Source organism: Mastigoproctus giganteus, chromosome 7, assembly GCF_048544385.1.
Source record: "Mastigoproctus giganteus isolate SK-2022 chromosome 7, ASM4854438v1, whole genome shotgun sequence".
Lineage (NCBI taxonomy): Eukaryota > Metazoa > Arthropoda > Arachnida > Uropygi > Thelyphonidae > Mastigoproctus > Mastigoproctus giganteus.
This window is the reverse complement of record NC_143581.1, coordinates 168,198,693-168,220,002: the sequence shown is the minus strand read 5'-3', so window position 1 is coordinate 168,220,002 and position 21,310 is coordinate 168,198,693. Positions and strand designations below refer to the sequence as shown.

General features: G+C 36.5%; 1 protein-coding gene across 2 annotated transcripts in view; it reads left to right on the top strand.

Annotated features, from left to right (window-relative positions):
* Positions 1-21,310, top strand: part of LOC150083319 (focadhesin-like) — a 457,209-nt gene that overhangs the window by 360,501 nt on the left and 75,398 nt on the right. For both annotated transcript variants that reach the window (XM_090377973.1, XM_090377972.1), the window contains 3 exons: positions 2,512-2,631; positions 8,048-8,163; positions 15,041-15,190. In XM_090377973.1, coding sequence (XP_090234099.1) covers positions 2,512-2,631; positions 8,048-8,163; positions 15,041-15,190 — 386 coding nt within the window. The remainder of the gene's footprint in view (positions 1-2,511; positions 2,632-8,047; positions 8,164-15,040; positions 15,191-21,310) is intronic.

The window sequence follows — 21,310 nt, the reverse complement described above, 5'->3', positions numbered from 1 at the left end:
TTAGTCAGCCACTCTTAAATCACACACATCAGTTTTGGAAAGTCCCTCTGTTCTGTGAAGGTAATGTGGATTTGCCACTTCACTTATCCTTGTGCCATTATTTTTCAAAGGATCCACTTCTGATTCAATGGAAACCATGACTGTTACTTGACAGTGCTATTAAAATCATGTTATAAGAGGTGATTATGCTACACTTACATGCATATTATTACTTTAAAGACAATCTTCATGATGATATAGAGTACCTCCACATCACTTTACCATTTTCTATCCTACTGAGTGATATATTTGCATCAAATAAAATAACCATAAGAATTTCCAGGCGCCTCTGTAGCCAGGTGGGCAGGAGCAGCGCACGCTTCTTGATTAGACCTGGGTTCGAGTCCATGACCACCAAATACGGAGGATGCGGAAAGGTCAGGGAATGACCACTGCATATCCCCGGAGCAATATGCCCACCTTAGTTGCTAATGCTCCAATAACAAATAAGAATTTCCCCAATGCTTAGCCTTCACATTTTTCAGATTTGGCTCTGTAATCATGTTGTGTATTTCTGTAAAACCTTGCCCCTCTGGTAGTGAAAGTTTGAAGGGTTTTTTTTTTTTTTTATGAGATACCAAAAAAAAAAAAATCCATTAAATAATACCTGACTATAAGAAATTTTTTCTGTGAGGCTTTATTTTACATTTATATATTTTTAAAGTAGCTGCAGACTTTATATATATATGTAATTAGCTACAATTTTTCTTATTAGCTGTCAGATGCTACCTGCTATTCTCATAACTTCATATGATCCTGGCACTTTATAAGATTGATATATAGCAAACAGTTTGTTGCCTTTTAAGCATCCTCGCTGTCGTTTAGTACATGTGTCTGGATCATATGAAGGTAAGAAGGATAGTAGGTAGCATTTGACAGCTGATAAGCAAAATTTTAGCTAATTGCATATACATATACACTGAGCAATCACTGAATTATGACCACCTACCTAATACTTTGTAGGTCCTCCTTTTGCCATCAGTACAGCAGCTATCCGACATGGCATTGATTCAACAAGATGTCAGAAGTGCTTGGGAGGTATGACCAACCAAGCTGTGGGTAATGCGGTCAGCAATGCAGGTACGGAGGTGATTGGTGTATCCAGATGCCTAATATTCCTTTCCATAGTGTCCCACAAGTGCTCTATGGGATTGATATCGGCGGATTTCGGAGGCTAATTGATATGCTGGAAATCAGAACTGTTCCTCAAACCATTTCTGCACAAGTGCCTGATGGCTCGGCGCATTATCATCTTGGAAGACACCATCGACATTCGGGAAAAGTTGTAACATAGCAGGGTGTACACAGTCAGCAAGCAGTTGACGATAGCGGAGACAACTGATACGTTGTTCCACATGCACCAGGGGTCCAAGTTCCTGCCAGTGAAACATGCCCCACACCATACAACTGCCTCCACCGGCCTGCACTTTTGATACCATGCATGATGGGTGAAGAGCCTCATATTGTTGACGCCAAATTCATAAACGACCATCCACGGTGTGGAGTAAATAATGTGACTTATCCAACCAGCACACCTTCTTCCAGTCTTCTAACGTCCAACTTGCATGCTCTTTGCACCAGGCGAGTCTTTTACTCCGATGAACCTTGGTTGGGAGAGGATGCCATAGGGGTCGTCTGCTGTGATAGCCCATATGTGTGAGCAGGCGATGCATGGTCATGCCAGATATTGTTCCGGGTTGGCCCACGTTATATTTGGTGGTCAACTCTTCAACAGTGCTGCACCTGTTCACCTCTACAAGTCGTTGGACCTGGCGCTCACCTCTAACATCAACCTTTCGCTGACCTTTGCAGTTTTACCGTTGGGTTGTTGTTTGACCATTTTGACGCCAGTCCTGTACACTTTAACTACGGGGGCTCTCGAACACTCCACCAGTTCAGCCATTTTGGAAAACGAGGCACCAGCTCATCGTGCACCCACAATCTGTCCTTTATCAAAGTCTGATGAATCCTTCCTTTTGTCCATCACGCTTGGAATTTTACTACCTACTGAACTACTGACATCTTATCTATGCTACATAGGTCGACTAACTGCACACTCTCGTACCTCACGTGGTCAACGAGTCGCATTTAGTTTTCATAGGGGTGGTCATAATTCAATGATCATTCAGTGCGCACTGAATTATGACCACCGAATCAGTGCTCACTTAATTAAAAATATATAAAAATTGTAAAATAGTCTCATAGAAATATATATTTGGAATTATTTAATGGAATTTTTTTTTCCTTTTTTCAGATATATATATATATATATATATAAAAAAAAAAAATTTCACTATCAGAAGGTGGAAGGTTTTACTGAAATACACAATGTGATTACAGAGAGTTTTCTTAATAGCTTCAGTAGCCTTGATTTTGATATATATCTACAAATAACTATCCTGTTACTCTTTTTATGTTTGTCTGTTATCACAAATTATGTAACGTTTCTCCCTCTTTTGATTTATCAACTAGATAATGCGAAGACTTGGTCACATCTCCATGTATGTCTGAAAGCTCTGAGCCAGGACTTCCCTCGAGCATTACCTCCACTTAATTGGGTTGCTGTTCTTTCTCCTTTCTTCCAAACTGAAGGTATCTTATAAAATTTAAGAATAATTAAAATGCGTAATTAAAACAGGCTGTCTTTTATAAGAAGACAGACTTCATTCTTTGCAGTGATGATAGAACATTAAAATTTGCAGTTTATGTTATCCAAAATGAATTTATGTATCAGTGATTATTTATGAACACAAATTGTTGAAATTTCAAGAATTTTATATTGCAAAAGTTATTAGTGAAAAATTCGGAGCTATAGGGCTCAATAACTTCCATGATTTTTTAATATATTAAAAAGTAAGAGATTACCTCAATTTTTTTCGTGTCACATATGAGAGAGAATTTCCAGTCAATTCTCTCTCAGATGTGACAAATAAAATAAGATGAAAAAAGTGAAAAAACGAATTAATGAATTCTCTCACTCATAGAGATAAGACCAAATCCAATGTGCAACGGAATCGAAAGCCGTGAGCCCCAACCCGACCCTAAAATACATCAAACCACCGCAGCAAGACCATGAGTGCGAGAAGACATCGTGTCATAATAATTAGTTAAAACTGGTTCCAATAATAAATAATTAAATAATTAAAATCACTAATTAAAAACACTATTAAAATTACAGTTAGAAAGATTAAAAACTACTTAAAATTAAACAGATTAAAATCATTCAAATCGTAACTTTTAATCCGTTTAATTTTAAATTGTTTTTAATCTTTTTAATTGTGATTTTAATAGTGTTTTTAATTAGTGATTTTAATTATTTATTATTGGAACCAGTTTTAACTAATTATTATGACATGATGTTTACTCGCGCTCGTGGTCTTGCTGCGGTGGTTTGATGTGTTTCAGGGTCGGGTTGGGGCTCTCGGTTTTTGATTCAATTGCACATCGGATTTGGTCATATCTTTATGAGTGATGGAATTCATTAATTCGTTTTTTCACTTTTTTCATCTTATTTTATTTGTCAAATGAGAGAGAATTGACTGGAAGCATTCCACGAAAAAAATTGAGGTAATCTCTTATTTTTTAATATTGCAAAAGTTATATAACTTTAGAAATAAATTTGGTTAATTGAGGCTAGTTTTTACTTCCATATCTGTAACAACTTAATTGTTTTAAGCTAGACGGAATTGCATTACGTAAATACTGGGCTTCTCTTCCAGTATCTACAAGTCCTCAGTGCACTACTTTTAAACAAATAACATTAAAAAAAGACTGCTCTATTATTTGTTTTAAATATAAAATACATTTTATTATTTGTTTCAAATATGAGATAGCATTTCTCATTTTAAACAAATAAATAACCATTCGATAATACTGTGGTTACACTCCTGTATACCTAGATTTGCATTCATGTTTCATTTGGCAAATGAAAGTTTGCCAAATAATTTTTGCTAGAGGCATCCTCAAGATATTAAAGCAAAAAATAATGTAATGCAGAGAAGTATTTATTATTTAATTAAAATATAAGTTGATAGAACTGTAAAGATTAGTAAAGAAAAATTAGTCTATATAGTATTAAAATAGTGCACAGTATGATTGTGTTCAGCATCACATATATAGTTGGCCTTGTGAACATCTGGAGAGTTATCCAGCTTGGTTCTTCTAAATTAGTTGGTTTGTTTCAAACCATAAAGTCCTCTGCCCCAAATTGTTCCAGATTTCTTTTCCAAATAAAAATTTAACCATTATTGTCTATTTTTCTTGTATTTTTGCACAATTACACTCAGCACATTGCATCATATTGCATTTGTAATAACATGGACATCAGTTAACATTGAGCCAGGCTCTTTTTGATAGAGATATTTTGTCAGTGAACATTGAACCAGGCTCTTCTTGATAGAGATATTTTATCAGGAATAGCTTACCAATCTTCAAAATAATGCCAACTTGTGAAAATTTTGTGCTTGGTGAATTTGAAGCTGATGCGTAAAGCATACCAGAATGCTTGATGAGAGTAAGGTTGTCGCTCTAGGACTTCACTATTTAATATCAGTAAAATAATTTTCCATAGTTTGCTCTTACATAAAATTTGCATTAGGGATGTGGACATTAAGTGTGCCTTTGAGAAAGATGAATAGACCTAAGCCATACCAGCTGATGCATCTCCAAGCCATAAAAAAGTAATTCATCTATGATAATCCAATCTTCATACTCTCATAAATTGTCTCCATATATGCTGTTCCCATGTTAGATGTTCTGCCTCTTTCTGTAATTTGTTAGTTGAGGTTGATGGTTTTTGGGAAATGTTGGTATAGATCTGAAATTTCTACCATAAAATGACATCATTATAGTTGTCCAGACATCAGTCTCCTCTTGGATTTCTGTATTCAGCAGCAACTAGTGATCTATACCCAGACAGAAAATTTTAATTTGTCTGCCATTTCTTAACACTAATCTGTTTATAGCATTAGTAAAAGCATATGATGCAAGACAGCAAGCTTATGCAGCATCAGCCAAAAGGAAAAAAAAAAAAAAAATCCCTTCCACTTCACCCCTCCGTTCGTTCGAAATACCTGTCCAGCTGAGCCTTAAATTTATTTAGGCTATCAACTTCCACAACAAGGGATGGCAGTCTGTTTCACCAACCAACTACCGGCTGGCTAAAGGCAAATTTCCACACATCTATCCTACATCTGTCTTTCCTCAATTTGAATTTATGCCCTCTCAGGTGATTATTCTGAGCAAGAGGCAGTATCCCATCAGCGTTGAGCATGCTCAAACCATTCAAGGCTTTGTACACCTCTATCAGATCACCTCACCGGTGCCTAGTCTCCAGACATTTAATTTGCAAAACTTAAGCCTTTCTTTGTAAGAGCAGTCCTTCGTTCCATTCACTAACCTTGTTGCCCTTCTCTGTACTCGTTCCAGCAGCTCTACATCCTTCTTGAAATGAGGCCTCCAAACCTGTATACAGTACTCAAGGTGCAGCCTGACCATTGCCTTATACAAGGGAATAATCACCTCCCTATCCCTGCTAGAAAAATTCCTGTATATCATTGATAAGACACCATGAGCTACTCTTGCAGCCCGTCTGCACTGCTCAGAGAACTTCATATCCGCCTGCACAATTACCCCCAGGTCCTTTTCATTCTCTACCACTGTCAGTGTAGTACTACACAGTTGATACTTTGCTCTGGGGTTGCTGTTTCCCATATGTAGTACTTTACATTTGTCAATGTTAAGCTTCATTTGCCACCTCTCAGCCCATCTGCTCAACCTTTCCAGATCCTGTTGCAGCAACATAGTGTCAGTAGTGTCCTTAACAACCCTGCCAACCTTCGTATCATCTGCAAACTTGGACATTAAGCTTGATATACCATCATCAATATTATTTATAAATACAGAAAACAACAATGGGCCCGACACCAAACCCTGAGGGACTCCACTAATAACATTAGTCCACGATGAGCAGAGTCCATTTATTACCACTCTTTGTCTTCTGCCACTCAACCATCCCTTTATCCATAGCAACAATTTGCCACCAATGCCACACTGCTCCAATTTGTGCAGCAGCCTTCCATCTGCAACAGTATCAAAAGCCTTTCTAAGATCCAAATATGTAATATCAAAGTTATTCCCTGCATCCAATTCTTTTGTGACTACATCATAGTATCCAATCAAATTGGTCAGGCAAGACCTTCCCTTAACAAAACCATGCTGTGTGTGAGCTATAACTGAATTCTTGTCAAGATGATCCTGCAGTGCTTTCATTAATTTCCCTGGAACAGAAGTTAAACTCACAGGTCTATAATTACTTGTGTCAGCCTTTGATCCTCCTTTGGGAATTGGGGTTACATTCACACATCTCCAGTCTGTGTGTACCTCCCCTGAGTCCAAAGAAGCTCTCATAATTATGGCTAACGGATTTCTTACTTTCTTTGCTGCCTCCTTTAATATAACTGGATAGATCCTATCCACCCCAGGTGCCTTTCTTGTATTTATCTTCAACAATTTCTCCTCCACTTTACTCTCAATTATTACAAGATCATCTAGGTCACTGCCAGTGTTTACTTCATCTATGGCATTCCCCTTCCTGAATAACTCCTCATGTGTGAGTGTAGATGCAAAATATTGATTTAGTTTGTTAGCTACCTGAGCAGGATCATGAACAGTTGAACCATTGATATCAAGTGGACCAATCTGATTCATCCCCTTCCTTCTAGAGTTTACATAAATAAAGAACTCCTTGCTGTTTTTCTTTGCATCCCTTGCCAAAGATTTCTCGTAATCCGCCTTCGCCTGCCTAACCTCCTTTGTAACTTGGTTACAGATCAACTTATATCTATCATAGGCTTCTGTATTACGTGCTAATTTATATGTATCCCATGCATTTTTCTTCTCTGCCATATGTCTCATTAGTTCATCTGACATCCATTTAGGCCTGAACCTTGAACAGTATTTCTTAGTTGGTATGTAAAGCCTAGTAGCTTCCAAGATAAGTTCTTTGAATGGTTCCCATTTTGAGTTTGCTGTTGGTAACATCATCAGTTGGTTCCACTGTATAGAATTTAAATACTGTCTCAGACCATCGTAGTCGCCTTTGCGAAAGCAATAACCCTTCCCTTTACCCCTGATGGTAGTTACCTCCTTGAGTAAATCCCACTTCAGCACACTGATCACTGCCACCTAGTGGTTCCTGTATCTGCAGATTCCTAATGCATGAAGAATCACTACTGATAATCAAATCAAGAGTATTGCTCCCTCTAGTTGCGTCCCAAACATGCTGATTTAGAAAACAATCATCCAATAAATCCACAAAAGCTTTGCTAGTGTGTGAGTGACCAACCCACAAATTCCAGTCATTATCTAGGAAATTAAAATCCCCCATTATAAGACTCTCTGTCTGATTTACTGGCCCACTCTATTTCCCTGTACAGTTTCTTATTATACTCATCAGAGTCATTAGGCTTATAGCACACTCCTACTCTCAATTTTGATCTCCCAATGCTTATGTCACGTGAACCAAACTGACTCGACACTGCACTGTCCAGCGATGTCGACTGGCTTCACTTCCTTGGATTTTATGTATTTCTTAACTAATAGCATAACCCCTCCTCCCTTCCTATCCTGTCTATCCTTTCTGTAGACGTTGTACTCCCTGATGGCGATTGACCTTTCATCTATGGTCAAGGTCATATGATACAATGAGATTACATAATTTGCATTAATTTACTTATACCTTGGAAACAAATTATACGAAGTTCAACTATAAAAAGCAGCAGTAGGTGGAGACTGCTATAGATTCTGAATTATACAGTTATCATCTCATACAAAGAACTTATCACATAAATAAAAAAGAAGAAAAAAAAACTACATTTTCAGATGTAAGTTCATGAATTGTCCACTTAAAAAAACAATATATACATTAGTTAAATTTTTAAAAAACTAAAACTTCTATATCAGTCTATATAATTTATATTTAATTTAGATTTTTTTTTTTCCTTTAAAGAACAAGAATTAATAGATGCCTGTTTGAAAATTGCACTTCATCAAAGTTCTTCATCTTCTACTGCTGCAGCTCTTCTGGCTTCCTGGTCCTCACCACCTTTAGTCTCCACTCTTCCCGTGAGTCATTTTAATTTGTAATATTTTCATTATATTGTTTCATCATATTGTTTCATTTTATTCCTTTATTTTCATTATATCATTTGTGACATGCACACACTCGCATGGGAGCGCGCGCACACACAATGAACACTGAATTACGACCAACTATCTACCTAACAATGTTGGTCCCTGTGGTGAGCTGTGAATATTTTAACAATGGGCTCGCAGGTTTGCCGACTTATTGATGTAAAACATCCTTGGAGATTCCGCCAGAGGTGCTTCCCACGTTCACACTACTAGTCTGCGCCGAGCACTCACTAATAGTGTGATTAGAGTGCATGATGCATTTTTCGTGACCAGTATGGTATCTCGAGTCATGCCCCCTCTTTACGATGATACCTTGATACAATAGTATCTTGAATTTTAACTTTTTAGAATTTTAACTTTTTAGAATTTTTTAATAGTATGACGTCACGATCATACTTCCTGAAGTATGACTGCAACAATACAAATATTTGTCAACAATTTTATTTTTTCATCATGCATTTTCGTGACATTCCATTTTTAGGTGTCCTGAACAGCTGTGTATGTCATTTCAACTACAATAATTTGTCGTAGTTGAAATGGTCGGTACTTCAATCAATGCTGTTTTCTAGACATTTAGATACATTGCAATCGCAGGTACATATCAATTACTTTAGGCATCATATATCCATTGTACCTTGTCTTCCAGAAATTATAAAAATTTGCAAATGTTCAATAAAATATTTACAATACAAAAGCTTTTTTATTTCGTAATCAATATAGAAATCAAAATACCTAAAAGAAACGCTAAGGATTCACATAAAACCATCTGCGTATTCACACAGATCACATACATATCAATTACTTTAGGCATCATATATCCATTGTACCTTGTCTTCCAGAAATTATAAAAATTTGCAAATGTTCAATAAAATATTTACAATACAAAAGCTTTTTTATTTCGTAATCAATATAGAAATCAAAATACCTAAAAGAAACGCTAAGGATTCACATAAAACCATCTGCGTATTCACACACAAAATAAACCCATTCACATAAAACCATAAATGTGCTCAGTACACATTTCACTTTTTTATTTGTGTCTTTTTTTTTAATAACTAGGGAAATATAATGGGTATATTTTTTTTCATGATAAAATTTTAATATTGCGAATAAAAAATAACACGAAATATTTCCCATATCAAAAACTATCATAAAACATTCCACAATATAAACACAAATAATACATAGAAAACAAGCTCTTCTAGAAAAGGTACACAATAATCACAAATTACATAAAAAATTATTATACAGATATTCAAGAAAAATTTATTCTAAAAATTGCCATATACAATTTACTTCTTTATTAATATTATTTGTTGTCGATCTTCTGCTTTGCTCAATAGCTGAGCGATGATTACAGAGGAATGATTTGACATAACGATCCAAATCAAATTGAAGCAATGGTTTTCTATTTAGATATATAGTCATCATAATCTGATTCATAATGTGTTTAATTGTCAACATTATTCATTCATTTATACAGTATTATTCATTACGCTGAAAGCCCTGCTAATCACAGTGGTTTCAAAGATATTTCTGACTTTTTTAATTGAAAAGGAAATTTCACTCGATTTTAAAGATAAACTTTGTTCAACAAGATCTCTAAAATCTATATTATGAAATAATGCTTTCAATTTTAGCTTCATGATTTCCTTCAGAATTTTTCAAATTAGCGATAGCATTGATAGAATAATTAATGTATCTGCTTTTACCATAGTGATTCTGTAAAGCTTCTGAAAGGTAAGCTTTGGATCGAGCATCCTGTAGGATGTCGATCATTAGTGCTAAATCGTTAAGAAATTCCAGATTGAAAAGTCAGTTTAATAATCCAGAATATTTAATTAACTTTCCGATTCAAAATGTTTACACAAAGCAGGATAATTCCTCCAACCCTCAATTGCCATCCGTAAGCTACAAGCTGCTCATCGTGGCCCGAACACACGACCGATTTTTATAGTTTCCACATCAAGTTCTTTAGCAATCATCCTTAACTGGCACTGGTTTTTTGGAGATAGGTCATAGTTTTTTTTTTTTTTTTTTTTAATTATTGCCTGTATGCCATTATATTTTGGTACATTTTCTTCACAGTGAAAGCCTCGACGCGGTTTCCAAATCTGCCAACATTTCATCTTCGGAAAGTTCACTTAATATGTTAGTTGTCTCATCCCCGCCTGACGTTGCTACTGTCACTAGTTATTTGAATACTGTGCAAAATGTCGGAATCACTCAGATATTCAGTTCATTACCATGTAAACATAGAGAAATTTACTGAAACGTGTGGATCACTCACCTCTCCGAAAAACATGACTTCTTGTCGGAGTAAAGTGGAACCACAACACAGGTTGACCAGAGGCTATTATCCATGTCGGGAATCTTCTTAATCATCTAACTGGCTATGGAAAGCATATTAACTAGAGTGACTTCTTGGAATGCGGCTGCATAGGTTTTATGGACATCAATAATCTGGTGGTACAGTAATCCCTTTCACCCTTAATTCGCACTTTCTAATTACCTAAAGGCCACAGGTGAGGACAATACACACAAAGTTGTCTATCATCTGTTCGTTCTACAGAAATTATTTTAAATGTTTCCTTAGAAACCAAGGGGAATTCAAAAAAAAATTTGCTATGAAGAAATTCGTTAAACAGAGGTTCGGCTACTATTAACTCAAAAAGAAGCAATTTTAAAATACATAACTGGTGGTCGATTGTGACATTAAAATGCTGGGGATGGGGCCCTGCTTGCCCCACTGTAGTTCCTGCTCTAGGTACTCAGTAATTAAATTCAGGATTTCATCTGTAAAATTAATAATCACTTCAACAATGGTCGTGCAAATTTTCAAAAAAAAATAACAATGGGCTCTCGCAAGCCCACTATAGCTCACCACTGGTTGGGCCACCATTTGCTCAGATAATGGCCACTATTTGCCTAGGCATTGACTCCACTAGATGTCTGAAGACATCTGTAGGGACCTGCAGCCATGCTATGCTGCCTGTAAGGCTTTCCACAGTGTCAAAATAGATGACAGTTAGCATTAGCATTAGTAGAGGCATTTGATGCAAGAAAGCAAGCTTATGCAGCATCAGCCAAAAAAAAAAAAAAAAAAACCCACTTCCACTTCACCCCTCTGTTCGTTCAAAATACCTGTCCAGCTGAGCCTTAAACTTATTTAGGTTATCAACCTCCACCACAAGGGATGGAAGTCTGTTCCACCAACCAACCATGTCCATTCATCTGACTTCCCATTCCAAAGCATCCCACAAGTGTCAGGCAGATTTGGAAGCCAATCAAGATGGGTGATACGTTCACTCTGTCACTCGAACCATTTGTGCACAGTACGAGCCTGATGACATAGTGCATATCATCTTGGAAGATCTCGTGTCTGTCTGGGAAAAATGAAACATGGCAGGGAAATGTGGACTCCTAAGAGCTGCTGGTAGACCTCACCAGTGAAGCATTGGTCCATACATACCAGGGGTTCTAGTTTTTGCCAGCAAAACATGCCTCATATTAAGCAACTATTGCTACCTGCCTGGATAGTGGGCACTATGCACAATGGGTCTATTCCCTTGTGTTGCTTGCAGCACACAGGAAAGTGTCCATTGCATCAGATATTTGAACTCGTCTGACCAGCTTGTTGTTGACACCACAGTATTCACCGTTGATGATGATCAGTGGCGAGGAGAGGTATCTCTTGAGTCATCTGCTGTGGAACTCTATACGTCTGAGTGTGTGGCTCATCATCATTTGGAATAGTGTTCTTGCATTCTCCATGTCATATTTGATGTCAGCTATCGCACAGTGACCTGCCATTGAACCCATAAAATGTACTGCACCCTTTGCTCACCATGAACATCCACCTCGCGTAATTCTTTACAGTTCTGCTGGCCCGAGGTCATTTGAACTATTCAACACTATTCATTGTACACCTTAACCACGGGGCCATGAGCAACCAACGAGATGTGCTGTTTCCAATATGGAAGCGCCCGATGCACATGCTTCCCCAATTGTGCCTTTTTGAAACTCCATGATATTTTTACTATGCCCTATAACTGCTACTTTATCACTTTAATTTTCCTGACCAGATGCAAATTACCACTTCTAGTGTATGAAGCTGTTTGCCTTTTTATACTGCAAGCTATGCAGCTTAATTCATTATGTATGGGGTTGTCATAATTCAGCAATCACTGTGTGTGTGTGTGTGTGTGTGTGTGTGTGTGTGTGTGTGTGTGTGTGTGTGTGTGTGTGTGTGTGTGTGTGTGTGTGTGTGTGTGATATTTGTTTTTTGTTATTTAGTTTAGGTAAATGGTCAAATTTTAATTCTTATCTGCCAAAGACGAAACAATGTAAAAATTAAGCCAGCTCTAGCACTAACGATATATAACCCACAGTGTACATTACTATTTTGTTGCTTTAAAACTTAATGTCTTGAGTTAGTTATCTTTACTGGATCATAAACTAGAATTGGTGATTTCATTAATCCATTCTCCAAAGATAAGAGAGAAATTTGAATTCACTCATAGTTTTGTTAATGGGCAGTATCCTAATTCTCCCACCCCTTTTTTTTTAAATATTGACCCTTCATGATTTTATTAAGCTCTGCAGATGAATAAACGCTTTCACATAACAATAGACATTTTGCAGTTAAACTCATTCCATTTTTCCTTAACAGCTGATTGAGCATAATATAATGATCTCAAGGTTAGCTAATCTTGTTTTAATCCGCATTTAAATTAAATAATTGTCATCCATAGCTAACATTGTCTTACCAGTTACTGACTTATGATTTGAACAGTAGTATTTCTGTACCATTCTTTAGCTTCAAAACAGTCTAATGATATTAATATTTTAATAGCTTATTAATTACCCTCATGGGTAACACAGTTAGTATGATCACCGTCCTCCCCACACTGGATGGAAAAGGCCCAGGTTCAAATTCCGTTGATGATAGGATGAATTTTTATAGGCCTTTTTCACAGTGTGGCTGAGTTAGTCGGTCTCAGGTGAGGGTAGCATGGTTTTTTTCTCCCAGAAACTCAGATTTTTCGTCCAGCAAACAGAAAATCAACCTCAGAACACATGTAATTTACAGACAATATACATGGAGCAATATGGCCTTAGTCGCTGATGCTCCTAAAACCCAAGAACAGCAGATTATTAATACTTAAGATTAATAAATTGTGGTAGACATTCACAAGTAGAGATATAATTAGTTAATATGAGAAACATAACCATTGCACTCTGGAGAAATTTACTAAATTTCTTGTGTGTGATAACAAGATTGCTGAGTTTTGTTTTTGCTGTTTGTTGGACCCAGTGACTTTTATTGTTATGCCCAACTGTCTATCGGGTTTGTAGCTCACAGTTTTGTCTTTGCTGTTCCCAGTACTGGTGGCAAGGAAAGTTTTGTTTTCAATGAATTGAGTGATTTGGGCAATATTCAATCAAAAGGGGAAAAAATTCATATATGATGAAAAATAAATTTATTTAAAATGAATAAGTGTGTTCAAGAGAAAAAAAAAAAGACTTGATTTTACAAATTTTTTTTTGTTAAATTTTTGTTTAATTTTTGTTTAATTTTTGATGATGCTTTAAAAAAACATTCTAAAAAATAAATGATTCTGATTACTTATTTTTGCAGATGATCAACATGGAATAGGAAAAAAAAAAAAAAAAAAAAACACGATTACCCAGTAAATTCTATTATTTTCTTTTCTCTGTTTGTTTGTTTTTTACTTTCCCTTTAATTTTGGTTATCCTATTTATTTATATTCTTTTAATTCTGAGTTTATCCTTTCATTGGTCAATTTTTTTTTCTGTAATGGTGCAGTCATATCAGCCATAGAAAAGTGCAACTGACATTTTGGATGAAAATCACCACTGGTTGGAAGTTAGGGTCATCTGTGCTACATAATTCTTTCCCAGGGGGCTAAGGGTTCTTCTGCAAGGAGATACTCCACATTAGGGTTTCCCAAAGTGTGGTCTGCGGCCTAGTACCGGTCTGAAAACAACTTATTTGAAATATACCTACATAAAACTATAAGAAAATTTCCTGAAAAAATGAAAATGTAATAAAATACCGAATACCCAGTTATACTAAAAATACTCATTAAATAAATATTTATTTGCCCAAAAACACTCAAAAATGTAAACTTTTGATAATAAACAAAGAAATGGATTATCTTTTATTTATATTTACTGATGTTAATGAATACCTAATTGCATTATTACTTGTATGTTAAATGTCATAATGGTAGTGTCATTATTTCTTGAACCTATGGGTATAATTATTGAAAATACATTAATTTATAGCTATAGATGGGCCGCAAAAAAAAAAAAAATCTGCAAATACTGGCCTGCACGTGAAAAAGTTTGGGAAACCCTGCTCCACATAATTCGCTTTTGTTGCTGACAAGCTCAGTTTGTTTTAAAAATTTTCTGTCTGCTTCAGCAATGGAGAAAATGTATATAAAGTGGTAATGATTGTGTGGAAAATAAAGAAATGTCAGCATTTAAAGATTTGAGGTCAGTAATCAATAGTTTGAGTGACCCTTTTAATTTGCAAGTTTTTTTGTTTTTTTTAAATGCTGGACAAAAAAATTACCTAATTTAGTGCACTACCATTAAAGGTAGTTTTACTTTTCATTCTTAAATATTTTTCTTAACACAGTATTGAAATGCTTCTAATTTCAATACTTTGTAATTTATATTTTTAATCATTTACCATTAAACAAAAGAAAACTGATTTTTCATTATGCTAAGCTTACTAACTGTCTTTTAAAATAAAAGGAATGTTTTTATTTTACAGATTGAATCTCGCCAAATGCTCATCTCTTCTTTGCCTTTAATAGCAAAATCAGTATCTGTTTCTAAGCTACAGGCCTTTCTGAAAAGCACATTTAGTTCAGCACTAATCAAACCAGAGACCTCGGCAACAGATAGAACTTTAGCTTTCAAGGTACCATAATCTTGTATATAAGCTTAGACTTAATGGTAGATTATTTTAAAAGTTCTTCACCATTATAATTGAAATATACCAAGGATAAAAGTTTTAATTTCAAGAAAGAAAGGGGATTACTGTAGACTAAGGATATTATTCGACTTAATCACTTGGGATGAGATATATAAATGGGAAAGTACGATTGATTTAAAAACATTCATCATTGAAGCCACTAGTGCATTCATTCCATTAAGGAGATGCCACACAAAGAGAATACCAAGTGGTGATAAAAAAGGAATTGACAAACTTGATAGAAGAGAAAAAGGAAGCATGACACAATTACAATGACAGGCAGCTTAGATCCAAACCTTTAGGGTTAATTATAATGTCATCATTAAATTCGTGGGTAATGCCTTCGAATCAGAGAGGTGCTTACATCCTAAATGGATCATAACAGAGCTTTTTCAAAGGAAAGATCTTTTTCAAGCAACCTGATAAATTGTCTCACAGTAGTTGGATGCAAGAAAAAATTTTAACATTGTATACTTCTACTTTGAAAAACATTTGATATTGTTCCACACGGGAAGAACCATATCAAATGTTTCGGGATTGTAGACAAGTTCTGAAAGTGAATTAAGGGATGACTGAAAGGCAGGAGACAGAAGTTTGTTAATGAACTTTCTTTGGTTGGACCAGTGTTATAAGCATGGCCCCTCAAAGAGAGATTGCTAGAGACAGTGTTTTTTTTTTTTTTTTTTTTTTTTTTTTCTGATTTTCTTTAATGATATAGGCAATGGAATAAAGGATATGATTTTGAACTTTACAGATGATATAAATTTGGGGAGTGTAGGTAACAGTGCGAGTCAGGCTTCTTCAGAATGAATTTTCATGTTTTCCAGGTGGTCTGAGAAATGGCAGTTATGTCTCAATACTGATAAATATAAGGTTCTATATTTGTGAAGTAACTCTAGATTAATTTATAAATTAAGTGGGGTAGAGCTAAAGATTAGCATTAGTTGTGGATATGATATAAGAAAGCAAGCTTATACAACAGCAGCCAAAAAAAAAAACCATTCCCATTTCACCCATTCAGTCAGTCCAAATGTTTGTCTCGTTCAGCCTTAAGTTTATTTAAGCTATCAACTTCCACAGCAACAGATGGAAGTCTGTTCCAGCAATAAACTACCCACTGGCTAAAGGCAAAGTTCTGCACATCTATTCTACAACTGTCTTTCCTCAATTTGAATCTATGCCCCCTAAGGTTCTTAAACTGAGCAAGCGGAAGTATCCTGTCAGCATGAGCCAGATCAAACCATTCAAGGCGTTATACCCTAAATCAGATCATCTCGCAGGTGCCTAGTCTCCAGATTGTCACAGGCATTCACTCAGATATGCCAGACAAGCTGTACTTGCTACCTGGGTGTCTAAAACATTGATGGAACTGATATTCGGGTGACACTCAAATCAAGTGGACCCAATTTTGGTAAAATCTGTACAGTCTGTAATAGCTACATCCTCTGCTTGCATCTTCATGATGGTGGGACTATTAGTAATCCTGTGTATCACCCCCATATGCAAGCACACTGTGTATGACCACCCAGATGTGAACCAACATAAGCAAGGGCTGAGGTGTGGCACCCACAGCACATGGAGGAATGCTGCTCTTCTGTGTTACCAGGCAATACTAGGTGGTAGATGACTCTCATTAACTGGTGCAATACCACCACTTTGCTTATTAGAGGCTTTAAGTGGTGGAACATATGTTTAGTTTCCAGAGCTAAGTTCTGGTCAACCCTTCCCCATCTCTTCCATCATGCAGTATGACTGATGACCTTTAAGATTATGATGGACATTGTGGTGAGATCCAATCTTCCTTACATTTTGAGGTACAGCTCTAGAACTGTGTTCACAGGCCGGCCACTAGATAGTACACTGGACCGAACCTATTGGTAACTCTTTAGGAGGCTTCCGGATCAGCTAGTGTACAGTAATACCCTGAAGTTACGCGATAGGTGGGTCCGACGAAAATCGCTTAAGTCGAATTCGCATAAGTCGGGTACAACTTTGCACATAAATACATATAAATTTTGTTTAATTGGGACCAAGGACTAACAAAAACACTAGTTTAGAAGAAAAATATTTAATAAAATTGCAGTTCTTTATACATATTAATGCAAAATATGTATTAAAAAAATAAACGAGTTACGTAAAAAAGTTATTTCGATGTCGATGGCTTCATAAAATCAAACATTCGTCTGACGACACAGCGCCATCTTTTTTTCACGCAAAATTTCTTCGTAGCAAGCTAATAATTTTTTTATTCCTTGCTTTGTAGCTATAACGGGTTCTTTGTCGGAGTCTGTTTTCTAAAATTTTTAAGCCCTTTTCAATTGAGCGACACCTGTCAAGCTTGCAATTGTCATGTGCTTTTCTGGTGGAACTGGGTCTTAAGTGTCGGATACTTCTGTGACGTTTTGCTCACGCATCTCTATGAGCTCATTCATTGTCAGCTCCTGACTATGTGAATCCAACAGCTCGTTGACATCATCACCATTGACTTCCAAATCTGATTACCTGGCAAGATTAACAACTTCTTCTATCACATGAGCGACATGATCAGTTTCTGGCATTGTTTTCGTCTCGTTTTTGAAAAAAAATGGACAGTTTCTTCCAGACACCATTTAATGTTTTTTTTTGTGAATTTCATCCCAAGATTCTTCAATGATTCTTACGGCATCTAAAACATTGAATTGTTTCCAAAAGTCTTTAACAGATATCTCACTACTTTGTCTCATAGCTTCATTCAGACGTGCAAACGAACGCCTCGTGTAGTAAGCCTTGAATGTTTTGATGACTCCCTGGTCCATCGGTTGAAGCAAGCTGGTTGTGTTTGGAGGCAAAAACACAACTTTCACATGTGGGTCGAAATTAATTAGGGTGGCAGGATGGTGACCGGGTGCATTGTCAATAATAAGCATCACTTTAAATGGAATCTGTTTAGACTTGCAATAACGTTCAACGTCGGGTATGAAGCGGTGACCAAACCAGGCCTCAAAAACGGAAGCTTTCACCCAAGCTTTATGATTTGACTTCCAAATCACTGGTAAGCTAATTTTAGATATTTTTTAAAACTCTTGGGTTTTCAGAGCGATAAATTAAGAGAGGTTTTAACTTGCAGTCACCAGCTGCATTCCTGCCAACCATCACTGTCAATCGGTCTTTGGAAACCTTAAAGCCTGGAAAGCTTTTTCCTTCACGTGCGATAAAAGTTCTTTTAGGCATCTTCTTCCAGAACAGGCCAGTCTCATCCACGTTAAATACGGTTTCACTGCTATAGTCACCTTCTTCTATCATAGTCTTGAGTGTCTCAGGAAAAGAAGACGCAGCTTCTTTATCGGCACTTGCCACCTCCCACTCTCCGCAAAACTGTGCCAGTTACAGTGAGTTTTAAATCGGTTGAACTAACCGTTACTAGCTACAAAGTTTTCATCTTTGCCCACCTCCCCAGCTTCTTCTTTCAACCTGTCAAAAATCACCTTTGCTTGATAGCACACATTGTTCTGATCGACTGGACAATTCTTCACTTTTACTTAATTATCACACTATAATTTCAGCATTGTTTCCATCTCAGCAATAATACCATGACGTTTATGAATTATGCTTGAGTTCAAGGATTGCGCATTTTTCACCGCTTCGAGAATTCTTTCTTTATCTTTCATGATTGTTCTTACTGTGGATTCCAGTAGCTCAAACTTCTTTGCCAATTCACAAATTTTCATTCTGCTATTTAAAATCCTTGATAATGTTAAGTTTACATTCCAAAAATATTGTTTTTCTTTTCTTACTGTGCAGGAGAATCAGGTTTACTTCGTTGGAATGACAGTTTTTTTAAGGGTTTAGAAAATGTATAACAAAACAATCTTAACTTTCGTTGATCGTAGAATCGTAATTGTGCACGTAGAGTTCACGCGAAACATGTCCAATGCGTATCACAGCAAGAGAAACACTGAGAGGCATTTTTCATATGCCATCGATATACGGCTCGACCGATGTGATCCATTTCTCTCGTGAAAATGATGTAATTTCTGACAAAAGTTGAGCATGAATTCGAACACACACATATAAATATGGCGCCTCCGTAGCCAGGTGGGAAGGAGCAGCAGTGCGCAGCACACGCTTCTTGATTAGCCCGGGGTTCGAGCCCGTCACCACCAAATACGGAGGATGCGGAAAGGTCAAGGAATGACCACCGCATATCCCGGAGCAATATGGCCTTAGTTGCTAATGCTCCTAAAAAAACAACAAAACAAACAAACAAACACATATAAATATGACAGTTGGAATACAAATTCTTTTATATGTGTGCAGCCAGTGCGGCAGCAAAGTTGAATTTTGTTCATCCATCTTTCACTCTCACTCTCTGCCGTCGCACCGTATATCGATAGCATATAAAAAACGCCCTTGAAGATAGTGGGTGGCGGTGTTGCCAAACGAAAAAATCAAAAACCGCGTAACTCCAAGTTCGCGTAAGTCGGGGTATTACTGTATAATCTTGCTACCTCTACTCTGCAAGATAGTGACTGGAGGAGTCCGAGTAGTATGTATGCGGGGGGCATTGTCGAGGCCACATTACATCGAGGATCTGGGTACCCATAGACTGGAGATGTGCAAATGTGACCACAATTCACAAAGGAAGATCAAAGGATGACACAATTAATTATAGACCTGTGAGTTTAACTTTTGTTCCAGAGAAATTGATGGAGGCACTGATTAAAGAAGCACTGCAGGATCATCTAGATAAGTCTTCAGTTATAGATCGGACACAGCATGGTTTTGTTAAGGGGAAGTCTTGTCTGACCAATTTGATTGGATACTATGATGCAGTTACAAAAGAACTGGATGCAGGGAATAACTTTGATATTATATATTTGGATCTTACAAAGGTTTTTGATACTGTTGCACATGGAAGACTGCTGCACAAATTGGAGCAGTGTGGCATTGGAGGCAAATTGCTGCTATGGATAAAGGGGTGGTTGAGGGGGAGAAGACAGAGAGTGGTAATCAATAGACACTGCTTATCGTGGACTAACGTTATTAGTGGAGTCTCTCAGGGTTCAGTGTTGGGTCCATTAATGTTTTTTGTATTTATAAATGATATTGATGATGGTATATCAAGCTTAATGTCCAAGTTTGCAGATGATACAAAGGTTGGCAGGGTTGTTCAGGACACTACTGACACTATGCTGCTGCAACAGAATCTGGAAAGGTTGAGCAGATGGGCTGAGAGGTGGCAAATGAAGTTTAACATTGACAAATATAAAGTACTACATATGGGAAGCAGGAACCTCAGAGCAACGTATCAACTCTGTGGTACTACACTGACAGTGGTAGAGAATGAAAAGGACCTGGGGGTAATTGTGCAGGCAGATATGAAGTTCTCTGAGCAGTGCAGACGGGTTGCAAGAGGAGCTCGTGGTGTCTTGTCAATGATATACAGGAATTTTTCTAGCAGGGATAAGGAGGTAGGTGATTATCTGACTTGCAGAAGACTGCTTCTGACCTTGTTTTAAAACCCCACAAAATTTAAACAAGTCAGATATTTAAACAGAAATTGAAAATTTCAAAAATCGTGTTTTGTCAATTTTGCAGGATATAAAATCTGTAACCCCTTTTCAACTTCTCCGATTCATTCATGAGTATTGTCTAATTGAATCTTATCCAAACAGAAATAGCATTGTGAATTTTTTTTACCCTACCTCTAACAGTAGCTTCTTGTAAAAGGTCTTTCATTAAACTTAAATTGGTTAAAAATCACCTTAGATTAACACCTGGACAAGAATGACTAACCAACATATCAATTATATCCATTGAAAATAATGTTGCACAAAACTTAAATTATGATAAAATTATTGATGATTTTTCTTCGGCGAAATCGAGAAAAATTCAATTAAAATAATATATCTTCATTGCATATTTTTGTTTCTGTTATAATGTTGAAAGTACTCTATATTATAAAATTTTGTTTCCTATGATTTTATTCTAGATATATAAACATAAACTGTGTGTGATATCTGTGATTTTTTTTTTGATTTTTTTATTTTAGCATTAGCATTAGTAGAGCCATTTGATGCAAGAAAG